General features: G+C 45.8%; 2 protein-coding genes across 2 annotated transcripts; one reads left to right on the top strand and one right to left on the bottom strand.

Annotated features, from left to right (window-relative positions):
* The first annotated feature begins 542 nt into the window (after window positions 1-542).
* Window positions 543-5,160, top strand: LOC136488225 (uncharacterized). The gene is made up of 3 exons (XM_066485227.1): window positions 543-1,552; window positions 4,758-4,950; window positions 5,068-5,160. Exons 1-3 carry the CDS (start codon window positions 543-545, stop codon window positions 5,158-5,160), a joined length of 1,296 nt encoding a protein of 431 aa, XP_066341324.1.
* A 15,037-nt stretch (window positions 5,161-20,197) lies between these two features.
* On the bottom strand, window positions 20,198-21,777 carry LOC136488226 (aconitate hydratase-like). The gene is made up of 7 exons (XM_066485229.1): window positions 21,742-21,777; window positions 21,376-21,520; window positions 21,124-21,266; window positions 20,989-21,045; window positions 20,827-20,906; window positions 20,664-20,739; window positions 20,198-20,266 (listed from the first exon to the last, which is right to left on the bottom strand). The coding sequence occupies exons 1-7, from the start codon at window positions 21,751-21,753 to the stop codon at window positions 20,198-20,200; spliced, it is 582 nt and encodes a 193-aa protein (XP_066341326.1). The 5' UTR covers window positions 21,754-21,777.
* Between the last annotated feature and the right edge of the window lie 5,184 nt (window positions 21,778-26,961).

Here is a 26,961-nt window from a genome sequence, read left to right on the forward strand (position 1 = left end):
GGGAGGGACTCGGCGACCCTGATCGTCTTCGTCGGCGCTGCGGGTCTTCCTGCACCGCGTCGACTCTCCACCGCCCCGCTACCCGGACCTCACCGCCACCCTAGGTATATCCCCTCTATCCGTATGTGGTTTTTGGTCACGTAACCTAGTTAGGTGTCTCCCATTCGAAAGAGATACGGTCGGAGATATGCAGACCTTTGCATATCTACGACTGTATCTATTTCGGATTGTCCATGCTTTTTGGACAGCCCGCGAATGCGTAGTTGAGGTTAGTTTTCATGCTCCGCTCCGGTACGAGATGGTGTTTCGGCATCACCTCTCTGTTGTTCTCCGGATACACACTCTCCCTTGTAGGACGTGTATCGGGAGAACGGTGGGGAGGTGCTGCCGAAATTCCATCTCGGATAGGAGCGGAGCATGGAAACTAACCTCATCTACGCATCCACGGGTGGGATTAGGATCTATCCTCACCTATTAGAGAGTAGGGACACCGCGTAGATGCAATTGATGGTCACCTGTGGTGATGTTATATATGCTAGAGGATGGAGGACTGTCAGTGGATGTACATGGGCCGGACAAGTCAGGGTGATGCCAGCTATGAATGGATGCAGAAGACCGATCGTTTCTTGAATCGTGCATTTGGCAAGGCCGCAAAATTCCCAAAAATGGCTTTGTGTCCCTACAGCAAGTGTGGTAACAGGAGAATGCTAGACAAGGAACTCATGGGTACACATCTGCACAAGAATGGGTTTACGCCGAACTACACCCGGTGGGTCCACCATGGTGAAGCCGATCGTATGAGAGAGGAGGTGGTGAGACAACGCGTTGAGGCTTTCGATGCTGATTCTGGGGTAGCAGACATGGTAGATGACGTTCACCAAGCACAGTTTGCTGAAGGACGTGAGGAGGCGGAGATGCAGACAGCCGTAGATGCGTTCAAGTACATGATGGACTCGGCACAAAAACCCCTTCACGCTCATTCTAAGGTCTCCCAGCTGGATGCCATAAGTCGCTTGATGGGGTTGAAGTCCGATTTAAACTGGAGTCGAGAAGGCTTCAATAAGGTGTTGGCCGTGGTTGGCACCCTGCTTCCAAAAAACCACGTGTTGCCGAAGACCATGTACGAGGCACACAAGCTCCTTAAAGCACTAAAGATGCCATATGAGCAGATACATGCTTGTCCGAACGGGTGTGTCCTATTTCAGGAAGAACTCAAGGAGGCAAAGTATTGTCCGAAGTGTAAAGCCTCTAGGTTCCTGGAGGTAGAGTCTGGTGACGGTGGTTGCCAGAAGACCCAGCTTAAGATACCCGCCCGAGTCCTACGGCACCTTCCCTTCGGGCTGAGGATTCAAAGGCTATTCATGACCGAGGAAACCGCGAAACAGATGACGTGGCACAAGAATGGCAAACGCTACCATCCTGACAAGATGGTGCATCCATCTGATGGTGAAGCATGGACCAGCTTTAATGACAAGCATCGTTTGAAATCCGATGAGGCTTGTAATGTACGTGTCGTGCTGGCAACAGATGGGTTCAATCCTTATGGCATGATGTCTGCCCCTTACACATGTTGGCCCGTGTTTGTTATCCCCCTCAATCTCCCCCCTAGTGTCGCCTTTCAACGACATAACGTGATCTTGACGTTGATAATTCCCGGGCACCCAGGGAGTAAGATGGGTGTGTTCATGGAGCCTGTGATTGATGAGTTGATCAAAGCTTGGAATGAAGGGGTATGGACATACGACCGAGCTATAAAGGAAAGCTTCAAAATGTAGGTCTGGTACCAGTACTCCATGCATGACTTCCTGGCGTATGGGTTATTCAGCGCCTGGTGTGTTCATAGGAAGTTCCCGTGCCCAATATGCCAGGAAGCTGTGAGGTTCATTTGGTTGATGAAGGGTGGTAAGTATTCATCGTTCGATCAACATCGTCAATTCCTAGATTCCAACCATCCATTCCGATAGGACACCAAGAACTTCAGGAAAGGTGTCGCAGTCACGGACCCTAGACCACACTTGAAGACTGGTGCCAAGGTTCATGCTCAGATAGATGCTCTCTTGCCCAATGAAGAAGGTGGTTTTGTGGGATATGGTGAGCAACACATGTGGACTCATAAGTCCTGCTTGACGAGGCTCCCCTATTTCGATGACCTCCTACTGCCCCATAACATTGATGTAATGCACACTGAAAAGAATATCGCCGAGGCACTTTGGGCAACACTCATGGAGACTGACAAGTCTAAGGACAACCCTAAGGCTAGAGTGGACCTGGCGACGTTGTGTGATAGACCACAGCAAGTGATGCGACCTCCTGCAAACGGCAAGAACTGGAAAAGGCCTAAGGCCGATTTTGTCTTGAAACCCGAACAAAGGAGGGAAGTACTACGATGGATCAAGGCGTTAATGTTCCCTGATGGGTATGCAGCGAACCTGAGCAGGGGAGTGAACTTAGGCACTATGCGAGTCAACGGCATGAAGAGTCATGACTACCACGTATGGATTGAGTGGCTTCTTCCGGCGATGGTACAAGGCTACGTTCCTAAGCATCTCTGGCTAGTGCTGGTAGAGTTGAGCTATTTCTTCTGCCAGCTTTGTGCTAAGGAGCTATCTTGGACCGTGGTTGCAAACTTGGAGAAAGTGGCACCTGAGTTGCTTTGTATGTTGGAGAAGATCTTTCCACCTGGCTTCTTCTTGTCGATGCAGCATTTGATTGTGCACCTCCCATATGAGGCACGTATGGGGGGCCCGTGCAGGCCCGTTGGTGCTACCCAATTGAGAGATGTCTGAAGGCCGTTCGTAAAAAAATGTAGAAATAAAGCCAAAATTGAAGCTTCCATTGCAGAGGCTTCCATTCTGGAGGAGGTGACAAACTTCACACAGCTATACTACACGGAGAACCTTCCTAGCGTGCATAATCCACTCCCTCGCTACAATGTTGACGAGAATGAATCCAACCTTAGCCTTTTCCAAGGGCAACTCGGCAGGTCAAGTGGATCGACCAATAAGAGGTTGGAAAATGAAGAGTGGCGCATGATCATGCTATATGTGTTCCACAACCTACCCGAGGTGAAGTCATTCATTGAGTAAGTTCTCAAAGAACTTGTTTAAATACGCTGTCACTATTCTGCATCCAACTGATTCTTTCTCGTTTGCATAGGGAATTTATTCGTGTATCCTGGCATCAACCAAGGGATCCTACCCCACGGCAAACTGACACCCTTCTTTCACGGGGTCCGGGAGCAGGGAGGCCCGATTTCATTTCTTGGTTCAAAACAAAGGTATTGTCCAATTTACCTCGTACCTAGTTCGAGATTCTGAGTTTCGCGTACTTAGTCCGGCAATCTTTCCTTCTTGCGCTTGCAGGCCCAAACCGATGCAACTATGAGTAAGGAGTTGAGACAGGTTGCAAATGGCTTTGACAGTAAGGTGAAAGCTTATTCAGGTTATGATGTGAATGGATATCGCTTTCACACAAGAAGCTACGAGCGAGCTCGGCCCCATCAAAAAACCACAAACAGCGGAGTTTGTACTCCCGGCACTGATGGCCTCGAGTATCATGGCATAATTGAAGATATCTATGAACTTGAATTTTATGGTTCGAAACCTCTTCGTCTCGTCATGTTCAAATGCCACTGGTTCAATCCTCGACTAACGAAATGGAGCCCTAATATTGGTCAAGTCGAGATTCGACACGATTCCATCTATCAAGGAAAAGATGTCTTTATTGTGGCGGATCAGGCCATGCAGGTTTATTATTTGTCATACGCATGCCAAGGCAACATGGCTCTTCAGGGTTGGTCTATTGTGCACCAGGTATCGCCACATGGTAGACTAGCTGTCCCAAACGATGAAGATTACAACTTCAACCCAAACACATATGATGGAGAGTTCTATCAAGAAGATGGGCTACAAGGGAGGTTGGTGATAGACTTAACCGAGGCGATTGGAATGGAAGTAGACAATGAAAGGGTTGATGACGAGGAAGAAGGAGATGAGGTGCAAAATGCCAAGGACATAGAAATGCTTGAGCGATTACATTTAGATGATGACGATGAAGGCAACATTGAACCTTCGGACAGTCTTGTTTATTTGGACAATTTTGATAGTGATGATGAGACATATGATCCAGATAATCCCAATAATGATGATTACTTCTAATACATGTAATACTATGTTATTTTGTAATCGTGTTTTGTTTATTTACTTAGCATCTATTTCTAATACATGTAATGATGTCTTGTTTGTTTCTTTTTAATTGCAGGTGATTGAACAAAGATGGCGGGCGCCAGTGGGCCAAGGAACGTGAACTCGAGGTATCGGAGAGCATGTCAGGACGTAGATGCCGGAGAGAACGCATCGGACGGGAGGAGGCAGAGGGCCAGGAGCAGCGGCAGTGGGAGCAGCAGCAGGAGGGGTCGGCCTCCTCTAGTCAGGCCGCGTGACGTGCCGGAGGAACGCCATACCACGGACTCCTCGGAGGACGAGCAGGTTCTGGCGATGGATGAGGTTCGGGCAACGGACAGCGAGGGAGAGGCACAGGAGGGCGGCGAGGCTGGAAGTAGTTCCACTGCCTCTGTTGTGGCTAGCCCCTACTTGCGAGGTCCCTCAAAACTCCCTGGGCCTCCGCTTCCTCCCCTACGCCCAGTGATCCGCCCCTAGGGGGACAGGTAACTAACTTTAGATTTAATCACACCTACTTCATATAACCTGTTGAAAATTGTCAGAGAAACTAATAATGTTTGTTAATGACTTGTGCAGGCACTGGGAGGTTGTGTCGCCTGGTGACTCACGCAACCCCAACCACATCTTGGGGCTTGTGTGCAGGCACTATTACCCCGGCATTGTCACACACAAGGGGACTGTGGGGCTGGCCAAATCATGGGACCACTACAAATCTGCCCCCGACACAGATTATGAAGACAAGCAGGAGCGGGTCAGGAGAGAGTTCTGGGTAAGTCTCGTTCGCACAACTTTGATCAATACATCGCATTCATTTGACACTTTTTGACATAATGATTTGATACATTGTGTCTGTCTGCAGACTTTTTTCGGGTGTGAAGAGGGACAGGAGGAGAGGGCGGAGAAGAACTTGGTGAAAAGTGCCAGGAAACGCATCAGCGACATGCACTACGAGGAGCGCCTCACTTGCACCATCAAGTAATACGCCACGCGACTTGGTCAGAAAGTCAGCAAGACACAGGCAAGACAGATGCCTCTGACCCGGGAACAGTACATTGAGGTAAATGAAGAAGAATAATACTAATTCGTTTTGAGATTAAGTAGCTTTCATTTGGTCATCTTACATCTCAAATTCTTTATGACATGTAGATGATTCCATGGTGGTGCGAGTCCTTTGCCGACTGCTGGGAGATGATCGTGGACAGGTGGTTCACAGAGGGTTATATCCAGGAACACGAAGCCCACCGGGAGCGGGATTTGCAGGCGACAGGCCTCACACACCACCAAGGCAGCCGCAGCCTCAGCGCGTACAAGCAAGCTTGGGTACGTGAATTCATTTTTAGTATTCTGACGCTCCATTCTGCATGTTTCTTCTAATCATCTTGTTGTCTTTCTCGCAGTCGGCGTCGCATGGTGGCCAGCCTTTGTCCACGTTCATGGTGTATGGACTGGCCCGCAAGGGAAAGGCGACTTCCGCTGTCACCTTCAGCCCAGATGACCCACCCGAGTCGTACAGCAACCCGAGCGCCCACACCCGCATCAGCTCCTACGCATCGGACGCAAGGTCGGTCCAGGGGCCAGACTGGGATTCGAGCACCAACGACATTGATGGCACGACTGTCATGAGGATCGGACAGGGCAAGAAGCATGGACGGTACTAGCTTGGCGATGGCACCCTCGAGTCCGGCTCTGTTCCCTCCCTCTCCCAGATCCGAGCAAGTACCCCGAGCGGAGGCCCGGCCATACGCCAACAGCCGTCCCCTTCATAGCAGCGGGTCGACGCACTCCAGGTTAGTCCAGTTTAACTCTTCGTACATTGATCTTTACATAACCTAGTTACCTTTACATTACTAAAACATTCGATTGAAATGTTGCAGGCCGATAACGAGAGGATGGCTCAGGAGCTGTGGGACCTAGCGGCGAGGACCGAGGTGGCCGAGCGGGAAAGACAAGCCGAGCGGGCCGAGCGGGAGAGACAGGCCAAGCAGCTAGCGGAGATTACGATGTTCCTGCAGAACTTTGGGCAAGTGAACGGTGTACCTGTGCCGATGTTCGCTCCAGCGCCGCCGCCAGTTGTAGCTAGTCCAGTGAGTATGAATCCATATTGCTTCGACTAGTGCTTTCATTAGATGACCCACTCTAAGCGCATGAATCTCTTGTCCTTTATGCAGCCTCCGTCGGCGGGTTCGAATGACCCATCTCAGACGCAAGCAGGCGGTGCCGAGTTTCCTTCACCAGGCACTCAGTTTCCTCCCCACCTTTAGTTTGTATCTCTTTTTCACCGCTTGATGGACATGTGATGCACCGTGATTCACTATCGACTTGTTTCGATGGTAATTGGACCTATTATGTTTGTGATGTCGTGTATGTGAGGTATTGTATTCGCGATGTGATATATATGTGTGGGATTGAGTTTGTGATGAGATGGATGTGATATATATATATGCTATATTGTCTTTGTGATGCTTCAGATGTGATATATATCTTTTATATGATGTGTTTGTGATTATAGAATCAAAAAACAAAATAAAAAAAATTAATTTTTGAGGCTTTGCCGGGTGCCCTGGCCCTGGCACTCGGCAAAGCTGGGAATTCTGAAAGGAATTCCCAGCTTTGCCGAGTGCCAGGGCCAGGGCACCCGACAAAGTTTTTTCAAAAAAAAAAATCTTTGCCGGGTGCCCCATGACCTGGCACCCGGCAAAGAAATTACGAAAAAAATAAAAAACTCTTTGCCGGGTGCCCCCGCGGTGCGACACCCGGCAAAGAAATTATTAAAAAAAATAAAAAAAATCTTTGTCGGGTGCCTCCCGGCAAAGAAAATTTGAAAAAAAAATTAAAAAAATATCTGACATGGCACCCGGCAAAGCAAGGGATGACGGAGCCGGCGCCGTAACGACCACTTTTCTTTGCCGGGTGCCGGGTTTGCACTCGGTAAAGTCTTTGCCGGGTTCCCGATAAAAAGCATCCGGCAAAGAAATCTTTGCCGACTAATTTTTTGCCGGAGGCTCTTTGCCGAGTGCTGCACCCGGCAAAGCGCCTGAATCCAGTAGTGGTGGCAATGGTGGAAATATATGTTTTCTTGATTCTTGATTACAAATGAAATGGTGTTTAGCATTTCTCCACTTAACCCTAACACAGCAAAAATTTGCTAGGTATTCTGGAACAAGTTCATATGCCAGAAATTACTGGAAGATCAAGTGGTGAGGTGCGTCAGCAGCTGATCCACATACAAATGAACTGGTGCTAGAGAATGCTCATCATGGTGCTTCGGAAAGCGCAAATCAGAAAGGATTGGCTTTTATTTCCCATTGGCTTTATACACCATTGATAATTAAACCTAAATAAAGGGCTGAGTGTGGATTGGATACAAACAAGGGCCTTTCACTTTGTGTCAACCAGATAGAATTCCACGTATTTGATGCTTCGAGATGCTTTGTACTATAGGAATGTATTCATGAGGCTAAAATCGTCATATCGCCGTAGGTATGAAAAAATCACTCCTTCTGCCACCGTAGGCCTCTTCCCTCCCCTGTTGCCCCATCTGCCAGGTCCGAGGCGGAGCTCCCCATGTGGCAAGGGTGGGGCACCTATCCCACCTAGCGGCGGCAAGCAGGCAGCAGGCGAGCATAGGCAAGCGAAGGCCCAATAGCCCATCATTCCAAATTCCGAAATCTCCACCCCTGGCCGGTCCTAGCATCTCCATGACCGTGACTCCATATTTGGCTCTCTCCTCTCCTCGATCTCTTGATTAGTATATCTGGATGGTGTGCCTCCGCCGTGCCTCCCTTCTAGGGTGTAGCTGCAGCTCACAACCGTCGTGCCGTAGCTGCAGCCTGCCACCCCTTGCCGTCGCGCCAACCTAGCTGCCTGTTATGCAGCTGGGGTGATGTCGTAGTGACACTGCGGCACTGCCCAGTGCCCGTGTATTATCACATATAATCATATATTATACATTTCTGATTTGTTCTCCAAATTTATAGGTGTTTTTTAGATTCTTCTTCAGCTGCTGTAGTCTGAATTAGTGAATAATTGTGATAAGGTATTATGGACTGCTAAATCAATCTTCAAATTTACTTTATATTTATGTGTATCTACGTGATACTATTAAAAATATGTTGTGCGTATGTATGTGATCTCTCTTTTTTTATACTACTCCCTCCGTTCCAAATTGTAAGTCACTTTGACTTTTTTGGTTCATCCATTTTGCTATGTATTTAGACATCACTAGTAGAGAAACGGGATGTAGTCCCGGTTCTCAACCCCCTTTAATCCCGGTTTTGGAACTGGGACTACGCAATCGGGACTAAAGGTCTTGATTTTTTGTCTCAGTTCCTCCAACCGGGAGTAGAGGTGTTTATTGGGTAAAAAAAAGTTGCAGCTGTGGAGATTCGAACCTACGACCTCCCACTTCAACTCTTGCACGCGTTATCATCTCACCTACCACCCCACATCTAACTTAGATAAGATACGCTTTACTTTTAAATTCAGTTTGGAGACACCTTTAGTCCGGGTTTGAGACATAAACTGGGACTAAAGGTACCTTTAATCCAGGTTCGTGTCTCAAACCGGGACTAAAAGTCACACTAAAAGTCACACTTTTAGTCCGGGTTCATGTCTCAAACCGGGACTAAAGATTCTCGCACTGACGTGCCTCTGACACACCTCGGTAACCGTTGGGCAGGGACCTTTAGTCCCGAGTGAAGCTACCAACCGGGACTAAAGGTTTCTCTAGTCCCGGGCGCGAAAAATATCGGGACTAAAGCCAAATTTCGAAATGGATCAAAAGTCGTTTCTCTACTAGTGCATATTATTATATCTAGATGCATAGTAAAATAGTGTACCAAAAAAATCAAAGCGGCCTATAATTTAGAACTAAGGGAGTACTACTTATGTGTCTGTTGTTGGCCTCCACCTAATTTTTTTTGTTGACACCACTGTGCCGGCTGACATGGGTCGACAGCATCGGCGAACACCCACCAACGGGCAAGATCCATGACATGTCTTTTTTTTATTGATGATTCAATGTGTAGCTTTTGATGGATATGCGAACGTGTAAATAAATGATCTAGAACCTTGTGATTTTTGTCAAACCTTTTTAGTTTTTGTATAGAAATGCCTTGCTAGGTTGGCATGGCCCATCAGGCCTGCCAGACTCACTGGGCTAGCAGCCCAGCACGTCATATGGTCAACCGTACCTCATCTAGTGTTGTCCCTATTTTACTCAAAAAAAAATCTAGTGTCGTCCCTATGGATGAAAACGGGACGGGAATTTACGGCGGGAACAGGAACGGAATCAGGGAAGGAGTTTTCCCGACCGTATTCACAGTTTCCGTATTCGGCCGGGAATATTACCGATGGTATTCCCGTATTTTGTACACCTATACATCATATTTAGCCCACATCAATATGTAGCCTAGGGAACTCCCGCGCGGCCGCGCCACTGGCCTAGCTCAGTAGGCACTCCCCGTCCGTCCCCGCGCAGTCGAACAAAACCGGTGCCATCGCAGCATCGCCAAACCCTAACCGTTCGTCTGTCTCCGACTCGTTCACGCAAATCACGCCGCATCCAGGCTCTAGGCGCCGGCGTGCCGCCTCCAGGCGCAGCCGCCGCCTCGGCTCAGCCTCCAGCCTCCTGCGGACACGTTCCCAGCTGGCCAGACCCCCGGTGCCCCGCCTCAGCCTCGCCCCATCGCGCGCCCTCCGGCCTCCGCCCCGCCAGCCGTCCTCCTCCGCCCCCACCACCGGCCCCTGCCGCCCCCAGCCGGCCAGACCCCCGGTGGACCAACGACGCTGCCGACTGGGGGTCCTACCGCCACTGTTGCTGGCTCGTCATGATCCAAGCGCCGGCTCATCCTGGAGCTGCCACTACCGGTGGTGGTGCATAGCACCACGCTTCCTACTCTAACTCCAACCCCAGGTAAACCGCATGTCTTCAACCACTGAACTTCTGTGTTATATAGAGCGGTGTATTGCTACTGCTAGTGTGCGAACCTAGGCTAGATACAAACCAATGTATGCTAGGTTAATGAAGAAATTACAAATGCTAATTGTTTGTCCGATTCAAAGTGAATGCCATTTAGGACAGTGACATGGTTGATAAGGTGGATCTTTGATAATGAACTCAATTTGATTATCCGTGAACCTGGTGCTGCTTTATTAAGTGTTTTAGTGCCTACTGTTTACTGTAACTGCAAATACCATTTTTAAACCTTAAACGAAACTAAGTCAGATGGTGTGATCATTTTTCATGGATAATGATTGCCACTCTATTCTAGTGAACATCATTATTTTCAAGGATTACTTCTCTGGGACATCATTTTCATCATTACTGCGGTCCCCATACAGGCTGAATTCTTACTGTAATTTTTTCTCTTGGCAGGGTCTAAGATGTCAAGGTGAACAAGTGGTTTGTGTTTGTCTAGTGCAACTCCTACATCTAGTCCAACAACAACAACTGATGATGGGGTTTCTTTGCCAAGTGGAGGTGGCACTGGTTGTGGTAGTGGTGCTGGTGCAGCTGATGTTGGCGGCAGTGGTAGTGGCAGTGGTGCTGGTGGTGGTGGAAATGGTGGTGTTCCTGATGGTGGCAATGCTGGAAATGTATGTTTTCTTTATTCTTGATTACAAATGAAATGATGTTTAGCATTTCTCCACTTAACCCTAACACAGCAAAAATTTGCTAGGTATTCTGGAACAAGTTCATATGCCAGAAATTACTGGTGGAACAAGTTCATATGCCAGAAATTAGTGGTGAGTTTCATCAGAGAAGTGCGTCAGCAGCTGATCCACATACAAATGAACTGGTGCTAGAGAATGCTCATCATGGTGCTTCAGAAGACGCAAATCAGAAAGATTTGGCTTTTATTTCCCATTGGCTTTATACACCTTTGATAATTAAACCTAAATAAAGGACTGAGTGTGGATTGGATACAAACAATGGCCTTTCACTTGATGTGTCAACCAGATGGAATTCCACGTATTTGATGCTTCGACATGCTTTGTACTACAAGAATGCATTCATGAGGCTAAAATCGTCAGATCGCCGTAGGTAAGAAAAAATCACTCCTTCTCCTACTGAATGGGCCATGGCATTTAAACTGTTCCAATGCTTGTAGAAATTCTTTGATCTCACTGAATTGTTGTTTGGTACTTTATATCCCACTGCAAATCTGTTCTATAGAGGATTTTGTGAGATAAAGATTTTACTAGACGAATGGTCAGTTTGTCAAGATACCACTATTAGTGCAATGGCAAGTTCTATGAGTAGGAAGTTTGAAAAATATTGGAAGAAATCATCCACTACACTTGTTGTTGCCTGCTTTCTAGATCCTAGATATAAGAAAAGGCTCATAGAGTTCTACATGAGAAAATTTCATGGTACCTCATCTCAAGTTTATGTTGATGAACTTGTTGATGTCATCAAGAAACTGTACCAGTTCTATGCTACTGCTACACCTTCATCTTCGAGGCCTAAAGGTGGGTCAAATGATGCTAAGGATATAGATACAGCTGACCTGTTAGTGGACAATGGAGACGATGAACTAGAGAACTTCTTATATGAGTCTTGTGGGCATGATGCTGATGATATGAATGAGCAGGACAAGTATATGGCAGATCCGCCTCTGAGGCTAAGTGGTCAGTTTGATATCTTGGCATGGTGGAAGAACCAGACCGATGAGTATCATGTTCTTTCAAAAATAGCTCATGATTTGTTGGCTGTACAAGTCTCAACCGTCGCTTCTAAATCTGCTTTTAGCGTTGGTGGACGTGTTGTTGATCCTTTCCGTAGCAGCCTTGATCCTGAAATGGTTGAAGCTTTGATATGCATGAAAGATTGGGTTGCTGCAGGAAGAAGAGGTTAGAAAATCATCTCAGTTTTAGTTGTTGTACAATATTTTATCATAATCATGCTTGTTGATATATGAGTCTTGGCTTACTTTGATTTTCAGATAAGAAGATTGGTTCAATTGTTGGTGATCTTGAAGTTATTGAGGCCCTTGCTTCAAAGCTGAAGATTGAGGTATTGTCAATTGAGTTATGCTTAAGTCATTTTGCTACATTGTTTGTTACTGTAAGACTGATGCCTCCTATTTATTGTAGGACGACGATGTCGCGGACATCGATGACGAAGTAGATGGGCCACATGCAAATGATCTGGGCTTCTTTGACATGTAGTGTTGTCTGCTGCTTATGATATGTTCATCAGTTGAGTGTTGGGCTGTTGGCAGCTACGTTGTGCCTGTGCCTGTGTGTGTGGTTGCCAGCCTTGCCTGTGATGTACTGTTGTGTGCTATGTACTATGAGACTATGAATCTATGATCTTAATATCTTATGAACTTATCTGCGTATTGTTCATTTGTTTAAATATGGATTATGCATGGTTGCAATTGTTGCGTCGAGCTAACTGTTTTAAGTGGTTACACTTACATGTATCGATGTTCCCGTTTTGTGTTATCGATTCCCGATCGTAATCCACACGTTCCCAATCGAAATATTCCGTTCCCGATATCCTGTAATATCAAATTCGTTTTCCCGTCTGGCTTTTCCGTTCCCGCTACCGTTCCTGGCCAAAAAATGCAGGAGCGGGAATGATTAAGGTGTTTTCCCGACCGTTCCCGACCGCTTTCATCCCTAGTCGTCCCTAGGCCTCAGGTTGAAAATAAACCCTTGGAGGGCTCCCTACACCACCATGCCTAAATGAGCCATGCCGTGCCTAAGTACACATTTGTCGTGCCGTGAGAGCGGAACGGACGACATAGTAAGTGGCACGTCTCGTTTAGGCAAAACCCAAAATAATTCATCAATCCCGGACTCGTCGTCGTCTGGGGCTCGGTGAGCAGGAAACAATAGCTTTGACTAGGACGGCGGAAAAAAAATTGCATGGAAACTGTATGCAGCGCGTGGCCGTGCGGTTACTTGCAGTGTGTCTCGGCTTCGCTAGCCTGGACACCGTGGGTGCTACTGGATGCACGGCTAGGCTCGGCTGGAATTGAAGCACGGCTCGCTCACGCTTCCAGTAGCTAAATCACCGATCCAGAATTTTTTATCGATATGCGTACGTCAGGCATACACGCTAGATATGCACGGCCGCGTGCTGTATACAGATTCCATGCAAAAAAAATTCCAGGACGGCAGGAACGCAGCGACAAAACATCTGGCACGGATTCAGGGGATCATCCATAACCAGCATACCAACTCCGACGGCCGGCGGAACCTCCGGTTTAATTAACAACGCGCCGCGCGCGCCGGCAACTTTTGTCGCTTGCAACCCTTGCAGTCAAAAACAGATGTAGCGTGTTGACGACAGGAGAGATGGACATCTCGTGATCTATATATACATCTACAAAATACAGGATATATAGCCACAGCGGCAGAACCACTGAAAGGGTGTGTTTGTGACTTTGTGTGCGTGCGTCAGAGAGAAGCTAAGGTTCAGTGCAGCAGTTTCTATGGCTCGTAGCTTGGGCGCTCCGTTCCTGCATCTGGCCTCGCCGCCATTGCTCGTGTTGCAGCTGCTGCTGGTGTCCACGTCGTGCGCCCTGTTGCGGTCGGCTCGCGGCGAGGACCTGCTGACCGAGGGCTTCACCGCCGTGGAGCTGCCTGAGGCGCTGTTCAAGGTGCAGAAGCCCTACGACATGCCGCTGAACGAGCGGTACGAGTTCGTCGACGGCGTGCGGCGGATGTGGGTCTACGCCACCGACCATCCCATCACCACCGCCCACCCCGGCGGCCCCCGCACAGAGACCAAGATCGAGGTAACAGTAACGCTAGGCCAAGAACGCTAGATCAAGATCTGATGTGACATATGCACTACTAATAAGAGTTTCCTTCTCGATTCTTCTCCGATCACGGCCATCGCCGTCGGTGGCGCAGCTGATCTACAGCTCCGGGGTGTGGCAGTTCGAGGGCTATGGGTACATCCCGTACGGCACGTCGGGCGCGTCGGTGATGCAGATCTTCGGCGCAGCGGAGCACGCGACGACGCTGATGCTGCACGTCTACGACGGCAACCTCACCTACTACCACGATGACACGAGGGTCGTCGACGCCGGCGTCTACAACAGGTGGTTCCGCCTCAACGTGGTCCACGATGTCGCGGCGTCCAACGTGACGGTGTTTGTGGACGGCCAGCACCGCCTGACCGTGCCCGGCCGCGGCGGGGACTCGCACTACTTCAAGTTCGGCGTGTACGGGCAGACCAAGAACGGCATGTCGTACCTCATGGAGTCGTGGTGGAGGGACGTCAAGGTCTTCTCCAAGTGTTGAGTTGGCTAGGTTGCTTCGATCCGGAATGTGGAGACCGGCTCTTTGCCGAGTGCCAGGTGGTTTGCCGAGTGTTGTTTTTCGGGCACTCGGCAAAGACGCCTTTGCCGAGTGTTTTTTTTTGACACTCGGCAAAGAGGCTCTTTGCCGAGTGTTTTTTTTAACACTCGGCAAAGAGGCTCTTTGCCGAGTGTTTTTTTTTGACACTCGGCAAAGAGCTTCTTTGCCGAGTGTTATTTTTTTTTACACTCGGCAAAGAAAATTTCAAAGCATATTTTGAAGCAGTAAATTAATTCAAATGAAAAAGTTTTCAACTACAAAGTTGTATAACTCATCAAGATGTACAATGTTTGTTTTGGTCTTTTCTTTATATGACAAAGTGAAAGTAAATTTGTTCACAAATCTAACATATCTCTCTTGTAGTTTATGAAACTACAAGAGAGATATATAAGATTTGTGAACAATGTTAGAACGACTATGTCGGATGAACAGATGACCAAACAACCAAAATAAACTCTGTAGATCTCGAAAAGTTATGAAACTTTATAGTTGGCAACTTTTTGATTTGAAAACATCTTGTCATGCAAAACTGCGTTTGAATTTCAAAATTTTAAAATTCAAATTTTGTAAACGACCTCGGATGGAAAAACTTCCTAAACTAAAAGTGTAGATCTTGAAAAGTTATGAAACTTTGTAGTTTATAACTTTTTTATTTGAATTCGTTTAGGGTCTCAAACATGCAATTTACACTTGGCAAAAAAGCTTCTTTGCCGAGTGTTTTTTTTTACACTCGGCAAAGAAGCTTCTTTGCCGAGTGTTTTTTTTTATACTCGGCAAAGAGCTTCTTTGCCGAGTGTTTTTTGTTTGACACTCGGCAAAGAAAATTTCAAAGCACATTTTGAAACAGTAAATTAATTCAAATAAAAAAGTTTTCAACTATAAAGTTGTATAACTCATCAAGATGTACAATGTTTGTTTTGATATTTTCTTCATAAGACAAAGTGAAAATAAATTTGTTCACAAATCTAACATATCTCTCTTGTAGTTTATGAAACTACAAGAGAGATATATAAGATTTGTGAACAATGTTAGAACGACCATGTCGGATGAACATATGACCAAACAACCAAAATAAACTTTGTAGATCTCGAAATGTTATGAAACTTTGTAATTGGCAACTTTTTGATTTGAAATCATCTTGTCATGCAAAATTGTGTTTGAATTTCAAAAATTTAAAATTCAAACTTTTCAAACGACCTCGGATGAAAAAACAACCAAAATAAACTCTGTAGATATCGAAAAGTTATGAAACATTGTAGTTGGCAACTTTTTGATTTGAAAACATCTTGTCATGCAAAACTGCATTTGAATTTCAAAATTTTAAAATTCGAACTTTTCAAACGACCTCGGATGAAAAAACAATCAAAATAAACTCTGTAGATCTCGAAAAGTTATGAAACATTGTAGTTGACAATTTTTTTATTTGAAAATATCTTGTCATGCAAAACTGTGTTTGAATTTCAAAATTTTAAAATTCAAATTTTGTAAACGACCTCGGATGGAAAAACTTCCTAAACTAAAAGTGTAGATCTCGAAAAGTTATGAAACTTTGTAGTTTACAACTTTTTTATTTGAATTCGTTTAGGGCCTCAAACATGCAATTTACACTCGGTTTAGTATAATATATTGGGAACTAAAACGGAATCCAGACACAAGTGAGAGTGTGGTGTAGTGGTAGAGGAGGTACGTGCACAGCGGGAGGTCTCGGGTTCGAATCGCGTTGGCCGCGTAGCCATGAAATTCTCGCGAAAAATGTCGGAGATGGGTGGGCGCTGGCCGGTGGGGGACTCCATCGATAAAAAAAATTCTATTTTTTTTGGGTAAAAATTCTCATTTTTCGGGTTTTTTTTCGGTTTCAACTTTGCCGAGTGTCGGGCACTCGGCAAAGGCTTTGCTGAGTGCCCGACAAAAGACACTCGGCGAAGACGCCTTTGCCGACGGGTTCTTTGCCGAGTGTTCTTTGCCGAGTGCAGCACTCGGCAAAGCCTTTGCCGAGTGCAAATTGGGCTTTGCCGAGTGCCAGGCACTCGGCAAAGCCACTGATTCCCGTAGCACCCGCTAGTAGCAGCAGCTCTCTGTTTCGTCTTTCGTATTGTACACATCGTTAATAATAACGTGGTCGCACTCACAAGTCACACCACACCACCACAAATGATGTGGAAATTAACGCCGTATTCATGTTTTTCTTTTTCACAATCAAGCCGTAGCCTATTTTCATGAGGACAGAAAAGTTTCAAAGTTACACGACATTGACAAGTTTCTAGTTGTTTTCAAACCCTCTGGCAAAGACGCTAGCATTCAGGAACAAACGAGAGTGTCTACAAGCTAGAGCTAGTACAACACATACGAAGGACTCTACGGCAGTACATTACGACAGTGGATACAACATGGCAAAGCGTTGGGTCCGCTTTGCCTACTCGACGTCCGTCGCTGGACGGCAACGTCAGCGCCTCCAGAAAAGAGTACCCGCATGGCTTCCCAGCTGCTAGGGGACAGCGGCGGGGCGAAGGTTTGCTGAAATTCTTCAAAGGACGCCTGATCAGGCTTCGTCATCTCGACTAGAAGCCCTAGCATTTTCATGAGCACCTTTCTTGCCTGTGCCTCTGGCTTCGGTGCTTTGAGCTTGTTTTTAGCAGCTAAAAGGGTGCTGCGCTTGGGAACGATGTCATAGCATTGAGATCCTTAGTGATGTGCAGCCTAGGCGGGGACGCAATCAGCGGCTGCTGAAGCAAACGCTTGAAGGCCTCAACGAAACACTGCTCGAAACACTGCAGAGCACTTAATGTGCCATTGTCTCCATAAGGATCCATGCGGCGACCCACAGCTACGCACAGGCGAAGACAGACGATATGGGGGCTTTGTCCTCCGAGGAAGCAGCAGCAACATGCACAAGAGACATAGGCCCATTATTGCCAGGGCTCCAACTGTCTGAATGACTGGGAGCGAGGCGACGAGCTCCACCAGTATCAGATCATCCGCTACGTCCCGACCGGCATGTCCCGCGTCCAGGCGCAGTGACAACGTCATTGTATGTTAATAAAAATGTTGGGTTGATACGTAGCGCTAGCTGATGCTCAAGTCTAATATAAAATATGGATGGTGATACACTACCGGAATTGCAAGCTTTGCCGAGTGCCAAGAACTTTGCCGAGTTTTTTTTTTATCTCGGGCACTCGGTAAAGGCTGTCTTTGCCGAGTGCCCAAACTCGAACCCTCGACAACGACATGACCCTCGGCAAAGCTGGTCTTTGCCGAGTGCTCAGTTTCGGCACTCGGCAAAGACGTCCTCTTTACCGAGTGCTCAGACATACCACTCGGCAAAGACTTTCTTTGCTGAGTGTCAACGTCTCACACTCGGCAAATTTTGGCCCGCCGTTGAACCAGCCTGCCGCCGTCAGCTCTTTGTCGAGTGTACAAATGCAACACTCGGCAAAGTATAATTTTTTTTGACTCCTGCACTTCAAAAATTTTCACCTCTCCACATACCACATTTGGTACTCTATGCTTAAGTTTGGTGCATTTTTGAATTTATTTGCTATATTTAACTAATTAATTGTATTTCAAGCAATTTTTTGAATTAAGTTAAATTTGAACTGCAAGTGATTCAAATATTTGGAAAAATGAGTATAAAATTGATATTCATGTTATTCAACCCAGTTTGAGGCCTTACATATAAGATTATAAGGGTTTTCGAACATCTTATTTCGGAAACATGACCCCGAGCGTGTGGTTGAATGGTTTTTAAATTCTATAAAAAGCAAAGGAAGTCCGAAAATCATAAAATTTGATAAGATGTCATGATATCATATGTGGAGGCTATGGTAAAAAATTGAGAAGGTGTCGCATAAGTTGTCACGTACATTGCTTACAAACCGAAACATCTCCGAAGAAGTTTCATGATTGTTGAGAATGATCTGGTAAGATTTGGAGTGAAAGTGATGGTCGAGTTATGGTTTGACTCCGAAACTTTTTGTATAGCCAATAGACATCAAAGATCGTGTCATGTTAAACTTTAGCGATTTTTTGGATCCATTTGATAATTATTAATTTGTAATTGCAATTATATAAATGGAATTTGAGCTATAACTACATGAAATCATGGTCTATTTTTCGCTGAAGCATCAAATTTGCATTGTTGAGTGAATTTGACAAGGTATTTTCAAAGTGTATTGGAACAAATTTTGAAAAAACGGTTAAGGAAAAGGGAAAGGAAATAGAAAAGTTTTTTTAAAAAAATACCTTTGCCGAGTGTCCTAGGGTTCGCACTCGGCAAAGTATAGTCTTTGCCGAGTGCCTTATCGGCTTGACTCTCGGCAAAGATTTTTAATGTTTTTTTTTAAAAAAATCCCGGCTTTGTCGAGTGCCGGATCGCGGACACTCGGCAAAGGCATGACCCAGGACTTAACTGCCACGCCCGAGACTCACTCACGCACGCACGCTCACCGCCCCTGCCAGCGCCGCCCCTCACTCCCTCACCGCGTCCTCTGCAACCTCCCCTCCCCTCGCTCCCTCACCGCCCCTGGCAGCGCCGCCCCCCGCCCTGCCCGTCATCCTCGCGCCGCCGCGCCTTCTCCCGCGCTGCCCCGCTCGTGCCCGCCCATCGTGCTCGCGCTCGCCCGCCGGCCGCGGCCCCGAAGCCGCCTCCACCGGCAAAGTTTGGCCCGCCGGCCGCCCCTGTCACCGCCCCGTACGCCACCCCGCCCGCAACGCCGCGCCTGCGCGCTGCCCCGCACGTGCCCGCCCGCCCACGCCGGCCGCTCCCGCCGGCGGCCCGCCGCCTGGACTCATCTCGCCCGCGGCCGATCTCCTCCATCTGCTCGCCGCGCCGCAACCTGGAGAGGAGACTGCGCTCAGTCGAGCACCACCTGGGGCCATCGCGACCATCTCCGGCACGGCGTCCGGCCTCTGCAGCCCCGGTAATTCATAGGTAAAAAAATCGTAGTAGCTTAAATGTGAATCGAATGCTTTTAGAAACAAATGCTTTTGGAACTGGATGGCCTTTCGATATGGCATAATATGAATCGAATGCTTTTGGAAACGATGCTTGAGTGCAAAGAAATATGTTTGTTAGTCATATGTTCTGTTCTGCTATCATATAGAGTTGGACTGTTATTTGTTAGACATGAACCGTGATATTGTGCCAGACTCTTATCAACTGCTCCCTCAGTTTGACATATTTTGTTCTTTGATTGGCTAATAATCTCTTTGTTAATACATGAGTTTTTTTTGGCACAAATTGATGTTATTACATTTGAATCGAAAAATACTTATGAATATGATTTTGTTATTACATGATTTTGTAATTTCGAATGAAGGGAGTGCTCCTTACTACATTTTCATAAATTCTGAACGTTTTACAGCTGATTTGGATTGTTATTTTATACTATATATATATACAATAACGTGCCATACTTCTGCAGATTTATGTGTTGCAAGTTGTAACCTACAACCGTCTAGGCACATTTAAGTAGAATGCAACATGCATGGCATTACCTGGTGCAACTAGTTGAGAATAAATTATAACATGCACGTGAATTTTACTACCTATGCACATTTTATACGTCAGAATTGGATAAGGATAAGTCTGAGGCATGTCCTTTGATGCTTAGCTATTTGTTACCATGTCTATCAGATAAGAGCAGATGCCCTTGACAATCTAGATAGTTATCCTGATTCTATGGCTTTTTTTTTTTTGCTTAATTCTGATTATGTAGTGCATTCTCTGCAATCATTGCTATTGTTGCAGTGAGCATAGCAAAAGGAAACTGGGAAACAAAGTACAGAACAATATCGAGTATAAACTGATTGGATCTATATCCACCTCCATCCGTTACAAATTATAGTTCACTTTGGCTGTCCTAAGTTATCTAACTTTGACCAAGTGTTTAGAAAAAAAGCATCAAAATCTACCATATCAAATTAATTTCATAAAATTCTCCATAAGAAATGTCTTGGTGGTGCATTTATTTTAACTTGTAGATGTCAATATATTTTTCTCAAACTTGGTCAAAGTTAGAGAAGTTTGACTCATAGAACAAAGCTAAAGTAAACTATAATTTGGAAAGGCGGGAGTGCTATTCAGTGCAATTGATTAACTTACAAGAGCAAGGCCGTGATTCAGTACATACACAATAAGTTGCAATCCATAAAGGAAAATCTTACCTTGAATCCTACATCGCTGTCCAAGCAAGAAAGCCAATCAGACTTCATATTCTTCAATGTCACTGGATCATGAGGTCTGTCAATAAAGTTCATCAAATTTAATACTAGATGAGGATAAAGATATGCTGATAGCTGAATAGTGTGATTTAATCAAGAACATTACCGTTTTGGTCCCGATAGACATGGTTCTACCTCTTCCAGGTTAAGTTCTAGATAGGAAGAATATACTCTTTCAGCTTCAACCTACATCCAAGACAAACTTTAGGTAAAACAATATGCATATACTGAATTATTTGCTTCTGCTCAACACATGAAAGACAAGCACCTGGCTGTGATCAACAAACATCTTATTCGCATGCAGGTAGGACTCAACCATGGCCACCTAAAAATTGAAACAGCAAAAAAATTAGAATTAAGTGCTTAAGACTCAAATTGAATATATACACTCCAATTAGCTTACCATATCATCACTTCGGCCAGTAAGCTTCAAATAGTCCAGTGTCTTTCCATCAACTGGGAAGAAACCCATAGTTGCGCCATATTCTGGAGACATATTTGCGATGGTCGACCGATCAGCAAGTGACAATTCACTCATGCCTTGCCCTAAAATATAGAAGTTCAGATATATAATATTAGAGAAGCTCTTAATATAATGAAATCTAGAAGCTCTTAATAGAAGATGTTAATTGCAAAAGGTAAAAATTATGGTTACCATAAAACTCAACAAATTTCCCAACAACGCCATGTTTCCGAAGCATTTGAGTTACTGTTAGAACCAAGTCTGTGGCTGTAACTCCATTTTTCAGCTTGCCTGATAACTTAAAGCCAACAACACCTGGCAAGACCATGCTCATTGGCTGCACAAAGAAACAAACAACAAACAATATGTACGTATGCAGGTTACTGAAGCAGATCAACCAAAAAATAGGCCATACTATAGAGAACAGTACTTGCGCATAATATCTCTGAAGCTCAGGTTTGCGAACATTTGTTCTTTTCATTGAACATAAACAAAGATGAAGAAAACAAATGCTCCACAGTATCAGAACCACTCTTTAGATATCAAAATGTACTTCACCTGGCCAAGCATTGCAGCTTCCGCCTCTATACCAGCAACTCCAAGACCATCTATCATAGTTGTGTGAGAGTCAGTGCCTACGACGCTGTCAGGGTAAAGGATCCCACCATTGTTAAACACAACCCTGGCCAGATATTCAAGATTCACCTAACAAAGTAAAATGGAGGATTATAAGTTTTCAATAGATAAAATAACCTTGACTGGATTAAGTTATTTAAAAAACAATCATATGACCAAAATACCTGGTGGACAATGCCAGATCCAGGTGGAACAACAAGCATGTTGCGGAATGCAGAGGACCCCCATTTCAAGAACCCAAACCGTTCCTTGTTACGATGGAACTCAAGCGCCATATTTGCCTGAGCAGCGCATTTGCTGATCTTGCGACATCGACTTGTACTGAATGATCAATAACAAGGTCTACAGGCACCTGCAACCAGATGCCATATAGTATCCATATCAACAAAAATAAGCAGGTACACACTAACAATATCTATATGCATGCAAGCTATCTTAAGGGAATGAATGGAAAAGGAAGCATTAGAGGCTAAGTTAACAGGGTGGTAAATGGCTTCACAGAATTACTTTCAAAAAAGAAAACATTAATAATTTACAGGAGGGTTAAAAAGCTCCACAATCAAGTGAATCAACTTAACATCCAGAGCCTGCCTTCGTCGTGGGGGAAGGCCCACGACAGGACGTGCATGGTGAATGCAAACAATGTGGGCGCATGGTCAACCCCAACTGAAAGCAAGACTAACATTTTTCTCGAGCATGCAGGAGAGCTGGGTGTATCATTGCATTAATAGAAGAAGAGAGTTCACACACACACAGGAATCACATTTGTGTCTGAGCAACATAAATAAAGGATAACCCGACCTAGAATTTATCTACTGGAGCTAGGCGCTGTAATGAAAGAGAGTCCCTTAGGATCTGCCATATTCCAGAGCTGTGATTCCTCTCCAACGAGAGATATGGCTGTGGATAGGCCCTAACTAACTAACATGACACAGCAAATTTGTTAGCTATACCAGACTCCAGGCCCACCAGAATAATGATGTAGAAGTAATATGCTTGGCACCAACCTAAAAGGATATCAAGAAAGGCTGGCCAATAACGTAAATGCATTAGAAATTTATCAAATCTTGTCTTATATTAAAAAGGTGACACCTATTGTTGGTAACTGCAATAATAATGACAAAAATTATTATTATTAGCTAATACAAAGTCTCATAAACAAGCAAGATTCTTCCGGTCATGGCTCATAGCAGTTCATGAAAATGGTTTAGCAGTCTACATAACAGGTAGTGTCCACACTGAAATATCGATTATGTCATAAAGCAAAGATTCATATAATAGTAATTGATGGTATATTGAGGGAAAAATGTGAAGCACGTCAACAATCAACACAGAAGAAGGAAACTAGGACAAATGGCAATAAGGAAAATGACATGAATGGCTAAAGAAAATGACAGACCAAATCAAAGATAAGATTGTGAATATCAGCATTGAGCTTAACTTACCAGAGGATTAATTTTGTTCGGGTCACTGCCAAGTTTGCTCAAAGCAGAAGCCGGAAACTGCTGCTGCTGCTGCTGGTAGTGCAGGGCGAGCAGAGACCAGTAGTGGGAGGTTCTGTCAAAATTTTCAATTAAGCCCGTATGTTCTTTTTTTTGCAGAGAAGAGCCCATCGGAGCCGAGCTGGAGTACCTCAGCGACCCCGATCGTATTCCTCGCCACTGCGGGTCTGCCTGCACCGCGTTGCCTCGCCACTGCACCGACCCGCCACGGCCCCGCTAGCCTGACTCCACCGCCGCCCAAGGTATAACCCCTCTTTCCGTATCATGTTCGTAGATCACATAACCAAGTTAGGTGTCTCCCATTCGAAAGGGATACGGTTGGAAGTATGCAGATCTTTGCATATCTATAACCGTATGCGTTTCGAATTGTCCACATTTTTTGGACAGCCCGAGGATGCGTAGATGGGGTTAGTTTTCATGGTCTACTCCGATCCGAGACAGAGTTTCGGCATCATCTCCCTATTTTTCTCTGGATACACAATCTCCCTGCCGGGGCGTGTATTTGGAGAAGAGCGGGGAGGTGCTGCCGAAATTCTGTCTCAGATAGGAGTAGAGCATGGAAACTAACCTCATCTACGCATCCTCGGGTGGGATTAGGACCTATCTTCACCTATTAGATAGTAGGATCCTCATGTAGATGCAATGGATTCTTATATTACTCGCGTATATGGTAAAGGATGGATGACAGTGAGTGGATGTACACTGGCCGAAGGGGTTATGGAGACTGGACTGATGAATGGATGAAGAAGACCAATGCTTTCTTGGATGCAGCATTTCGGGAGGCTAAAGAAATGGATAAAGTTTGGTGTCCCTGCAGCGAGTGTGAGAACAGGCGTAAACGAACAAAGGTGGACATGGGTAAACATCTTGGGAAGTATGGATTTGTGGCAGATTATACCCGGTGGACCCTCCATGGTGAAGGACATAGGAGAGACGAGGTCGTGAGACAACGCATCGAGGATCTTGATGCTGATGGCGGGGTAGGAGACATGTTAGGTGACTATCATGAAGCACACTTCGGTGAAGGACGTAGGGATGAGGAGCCAAAGGCAACCGCAAAGGCGTATTACGACATGTTGTCTGTGGCACAGAAACCCCTTCATGGCTAGACAAAGGTCTCTCAACTAGATGCCATTGGACGTCTTATGGCTTTCAAGTCCCAATGCCACCTGAGTCGAGACGCCTTCGATGCTATGTTGACAGTTTTTGGCACTTTGCTTCCGGAAGGTCACATTCTGCCAAGGAACATGTACGAGTCGTGGAGACCCCTCCGTGTACTTAACATGCCATATGAGCAGATACATGCTTGTCCAAAGGGGTGCATCTTATTTAGGAACGAACACGCGGAAGCTAAGCACTGTCCAAAGTGTAAATCCTCTAGGTTCCTTGAGGTAGACTATGGTGATGGTCTCAAGAGGCAGCTTGACATCCCCGTGAAAATCCTATGGTACCTTCTGTTCGTACCGAGGATCCAACAGCTATACATGACTGAGGAGTGCGCGAAACATATGACATGGCACAAAAATGGACGTCGATACAATCCAGATAAGATGGTACATCCTTCCGATGGTGAATCATGGAAACATTTTGATGACATTCATCGTGAGAAAGCTCTAGAGGCTCGTAATGTCTGTATTGCGCTGGCAACAGATGGGTTCAATCCTTATGGAATGATGGCTGCCCCATACATTTGTTGGCCTATGTTCATTATCCTGCTCAATCTCCCCCCCCCCCCCCCCGGCGTCATCTTTCAATGGCAGAACATATTCTTGTCGTTGATAATTCCTGAACACCCGGGGAATAGTATGGGTGTGTTCATGGAGCCTGTAATTGATGAATTGCTCAATGCTTGGGACGAAGGGGTTTGGACATACGACCGAGCTACAAAGAGAAGCTTCAAGATGCATGTTTCGTACCACTACTCCCTGCATGACTTCCTGGCATATGGAATATTCTGTGGCTGGTGTGTTCACAGCAAGTTCCCATGCCCAGTATGCAAGACAACTTTGAAGTTTATTTGGTTGAAGAAGGGTGGCAAGTATTCCTCATTTGACAAACATCGACAATTCCTCCCTCTTGACCATGCATTCAGACAAGACACCAAGAACTTTATGAAAGGCCTCAAAGTTATAGACCCTCCACCGGTGATGATGACAGGTGCCACGGTTCGTGCTCAGATAGATGCTCTCGAGGTCAATGAAGTAGAAGGTGGTTTTGTGGGATATGGCGAGCAACATGCATGGACTCACAAGTCGGGCTTGGAGAGGCTCCCCTATTTTGATGACCTTCTTCTTCCACATAACATTGATGTAATGCACACTGAAAAGAATATCGCTGAGGCACTTTGGGGAACAATCATGGACACTAATAAGTCAAAGGACAATGTTAAGGCTAAAGTGGATCTGGCAACGTTATGCGACAGACCAAAGCAAGAGATGCAGCCTCCTAGAAATGGCAAGAAATGGACTGGGCCTAAGGCCGAATTCACGTTAAGCAGGCCCCAAAGGAGGGAAGTACTAGAATGGTTCCAAACGTTAATGTTCCCTGATGGGTATGCATCGAATCTAAGGAGGGGAGTGAACTTATCTACTATGCGAATCAATGGGCTCAAGAGTCATGACTACCACATATGGCTTGAGCGGCTTCTTCCGATGATGGTTCGAGGCTATGTCCCAGATCATGTCTGGCAAGTGCTGGCAGAGTTGAGCTATTTCTTCTGCCAGCTTTGTGCTAAGGAGTTATCTCGGGTCGTGGTTGCAGACATGGAAAAAATGGCACATGTGTTGCTCTGTAAGCTGGAGAAGATCTTTCCACCAGGCTTCTTGAATCTGATGCAGCAATTGAGAGAACCCTAAAGGTTGTTTGAAAGAAATGTAGAAATAAATGCAAGATTAAAGCTTCCATCATAGAGGCATCGATTCTAGAGGAGGTGTCAAACTTCACAACAACATACTATGGTGACAACCTTCCTAGCGTGCATAATCCACCCCCTCATTACAATGCTGGGCAAAATGAATCGAACCTCAGCCTTTTCCGAGGGCAACTCGAAAGTGCAAGTGGTAAGACCCTTAAGACCTTGAGTCATGAAGAGTGGCACACTATCATGCTATATGTACTGACCAACCTCTAAGAAGTGGAGCCGTACATGGGGTAAGTCACTATTTTCAACAAACTTGTTCTCGACTAGTCACTATTCTGCATCCAACCCCCTTGTTTCTCGTCGGTACAGGGAATTTACTCATGAATTCTGGCATCGATCAAGGGCGCCTACCCCGCGGGAATTTCACACCCTTCTTAAACGGGGTGCGGGAAATGGAAAACCCAATTTCATTTCTTGGTTCAAACGTAAGGTACGTTCTAATTTAGCTCGTACTTAGTTTGACATTACAAGTTGCTCATACATGCGAATGATATAACAAACTATCCTGCTTGAGCTTGCAGGGCCAAACCAATTCATCTATGAGCGCTGAGTTGAGTCAGGTTGCCGGTGGCTGTGCCTTTAGGGTCATGTCATTTACTGGTTATGACGTGAATGGATATCGTTTTCACACAACAAGACACGAGCAGAGTCGGCCCAATTGAAGAACCACAAATACCGGAGTTTTCACGCCCGCCCTTGATGGGCTCGATTATTATGGAA

The sequence above is a fragment of the Miscanthus floridulus genome, chromosome 10 (assembly GCF_019320115.1).
Source record: "Miscanthus floridulus cultivar M001 chromosome 10, ASM1932011v1, whole genome shotgun sequence".
NCBI classification, from domain to species: domain Eukaryota; kingdom Viridiplantae; phylum Streptophyta; class Magnoliopsida; order Poales; family Poaceae; genus Miscanthus; species Miscanthus floridulus.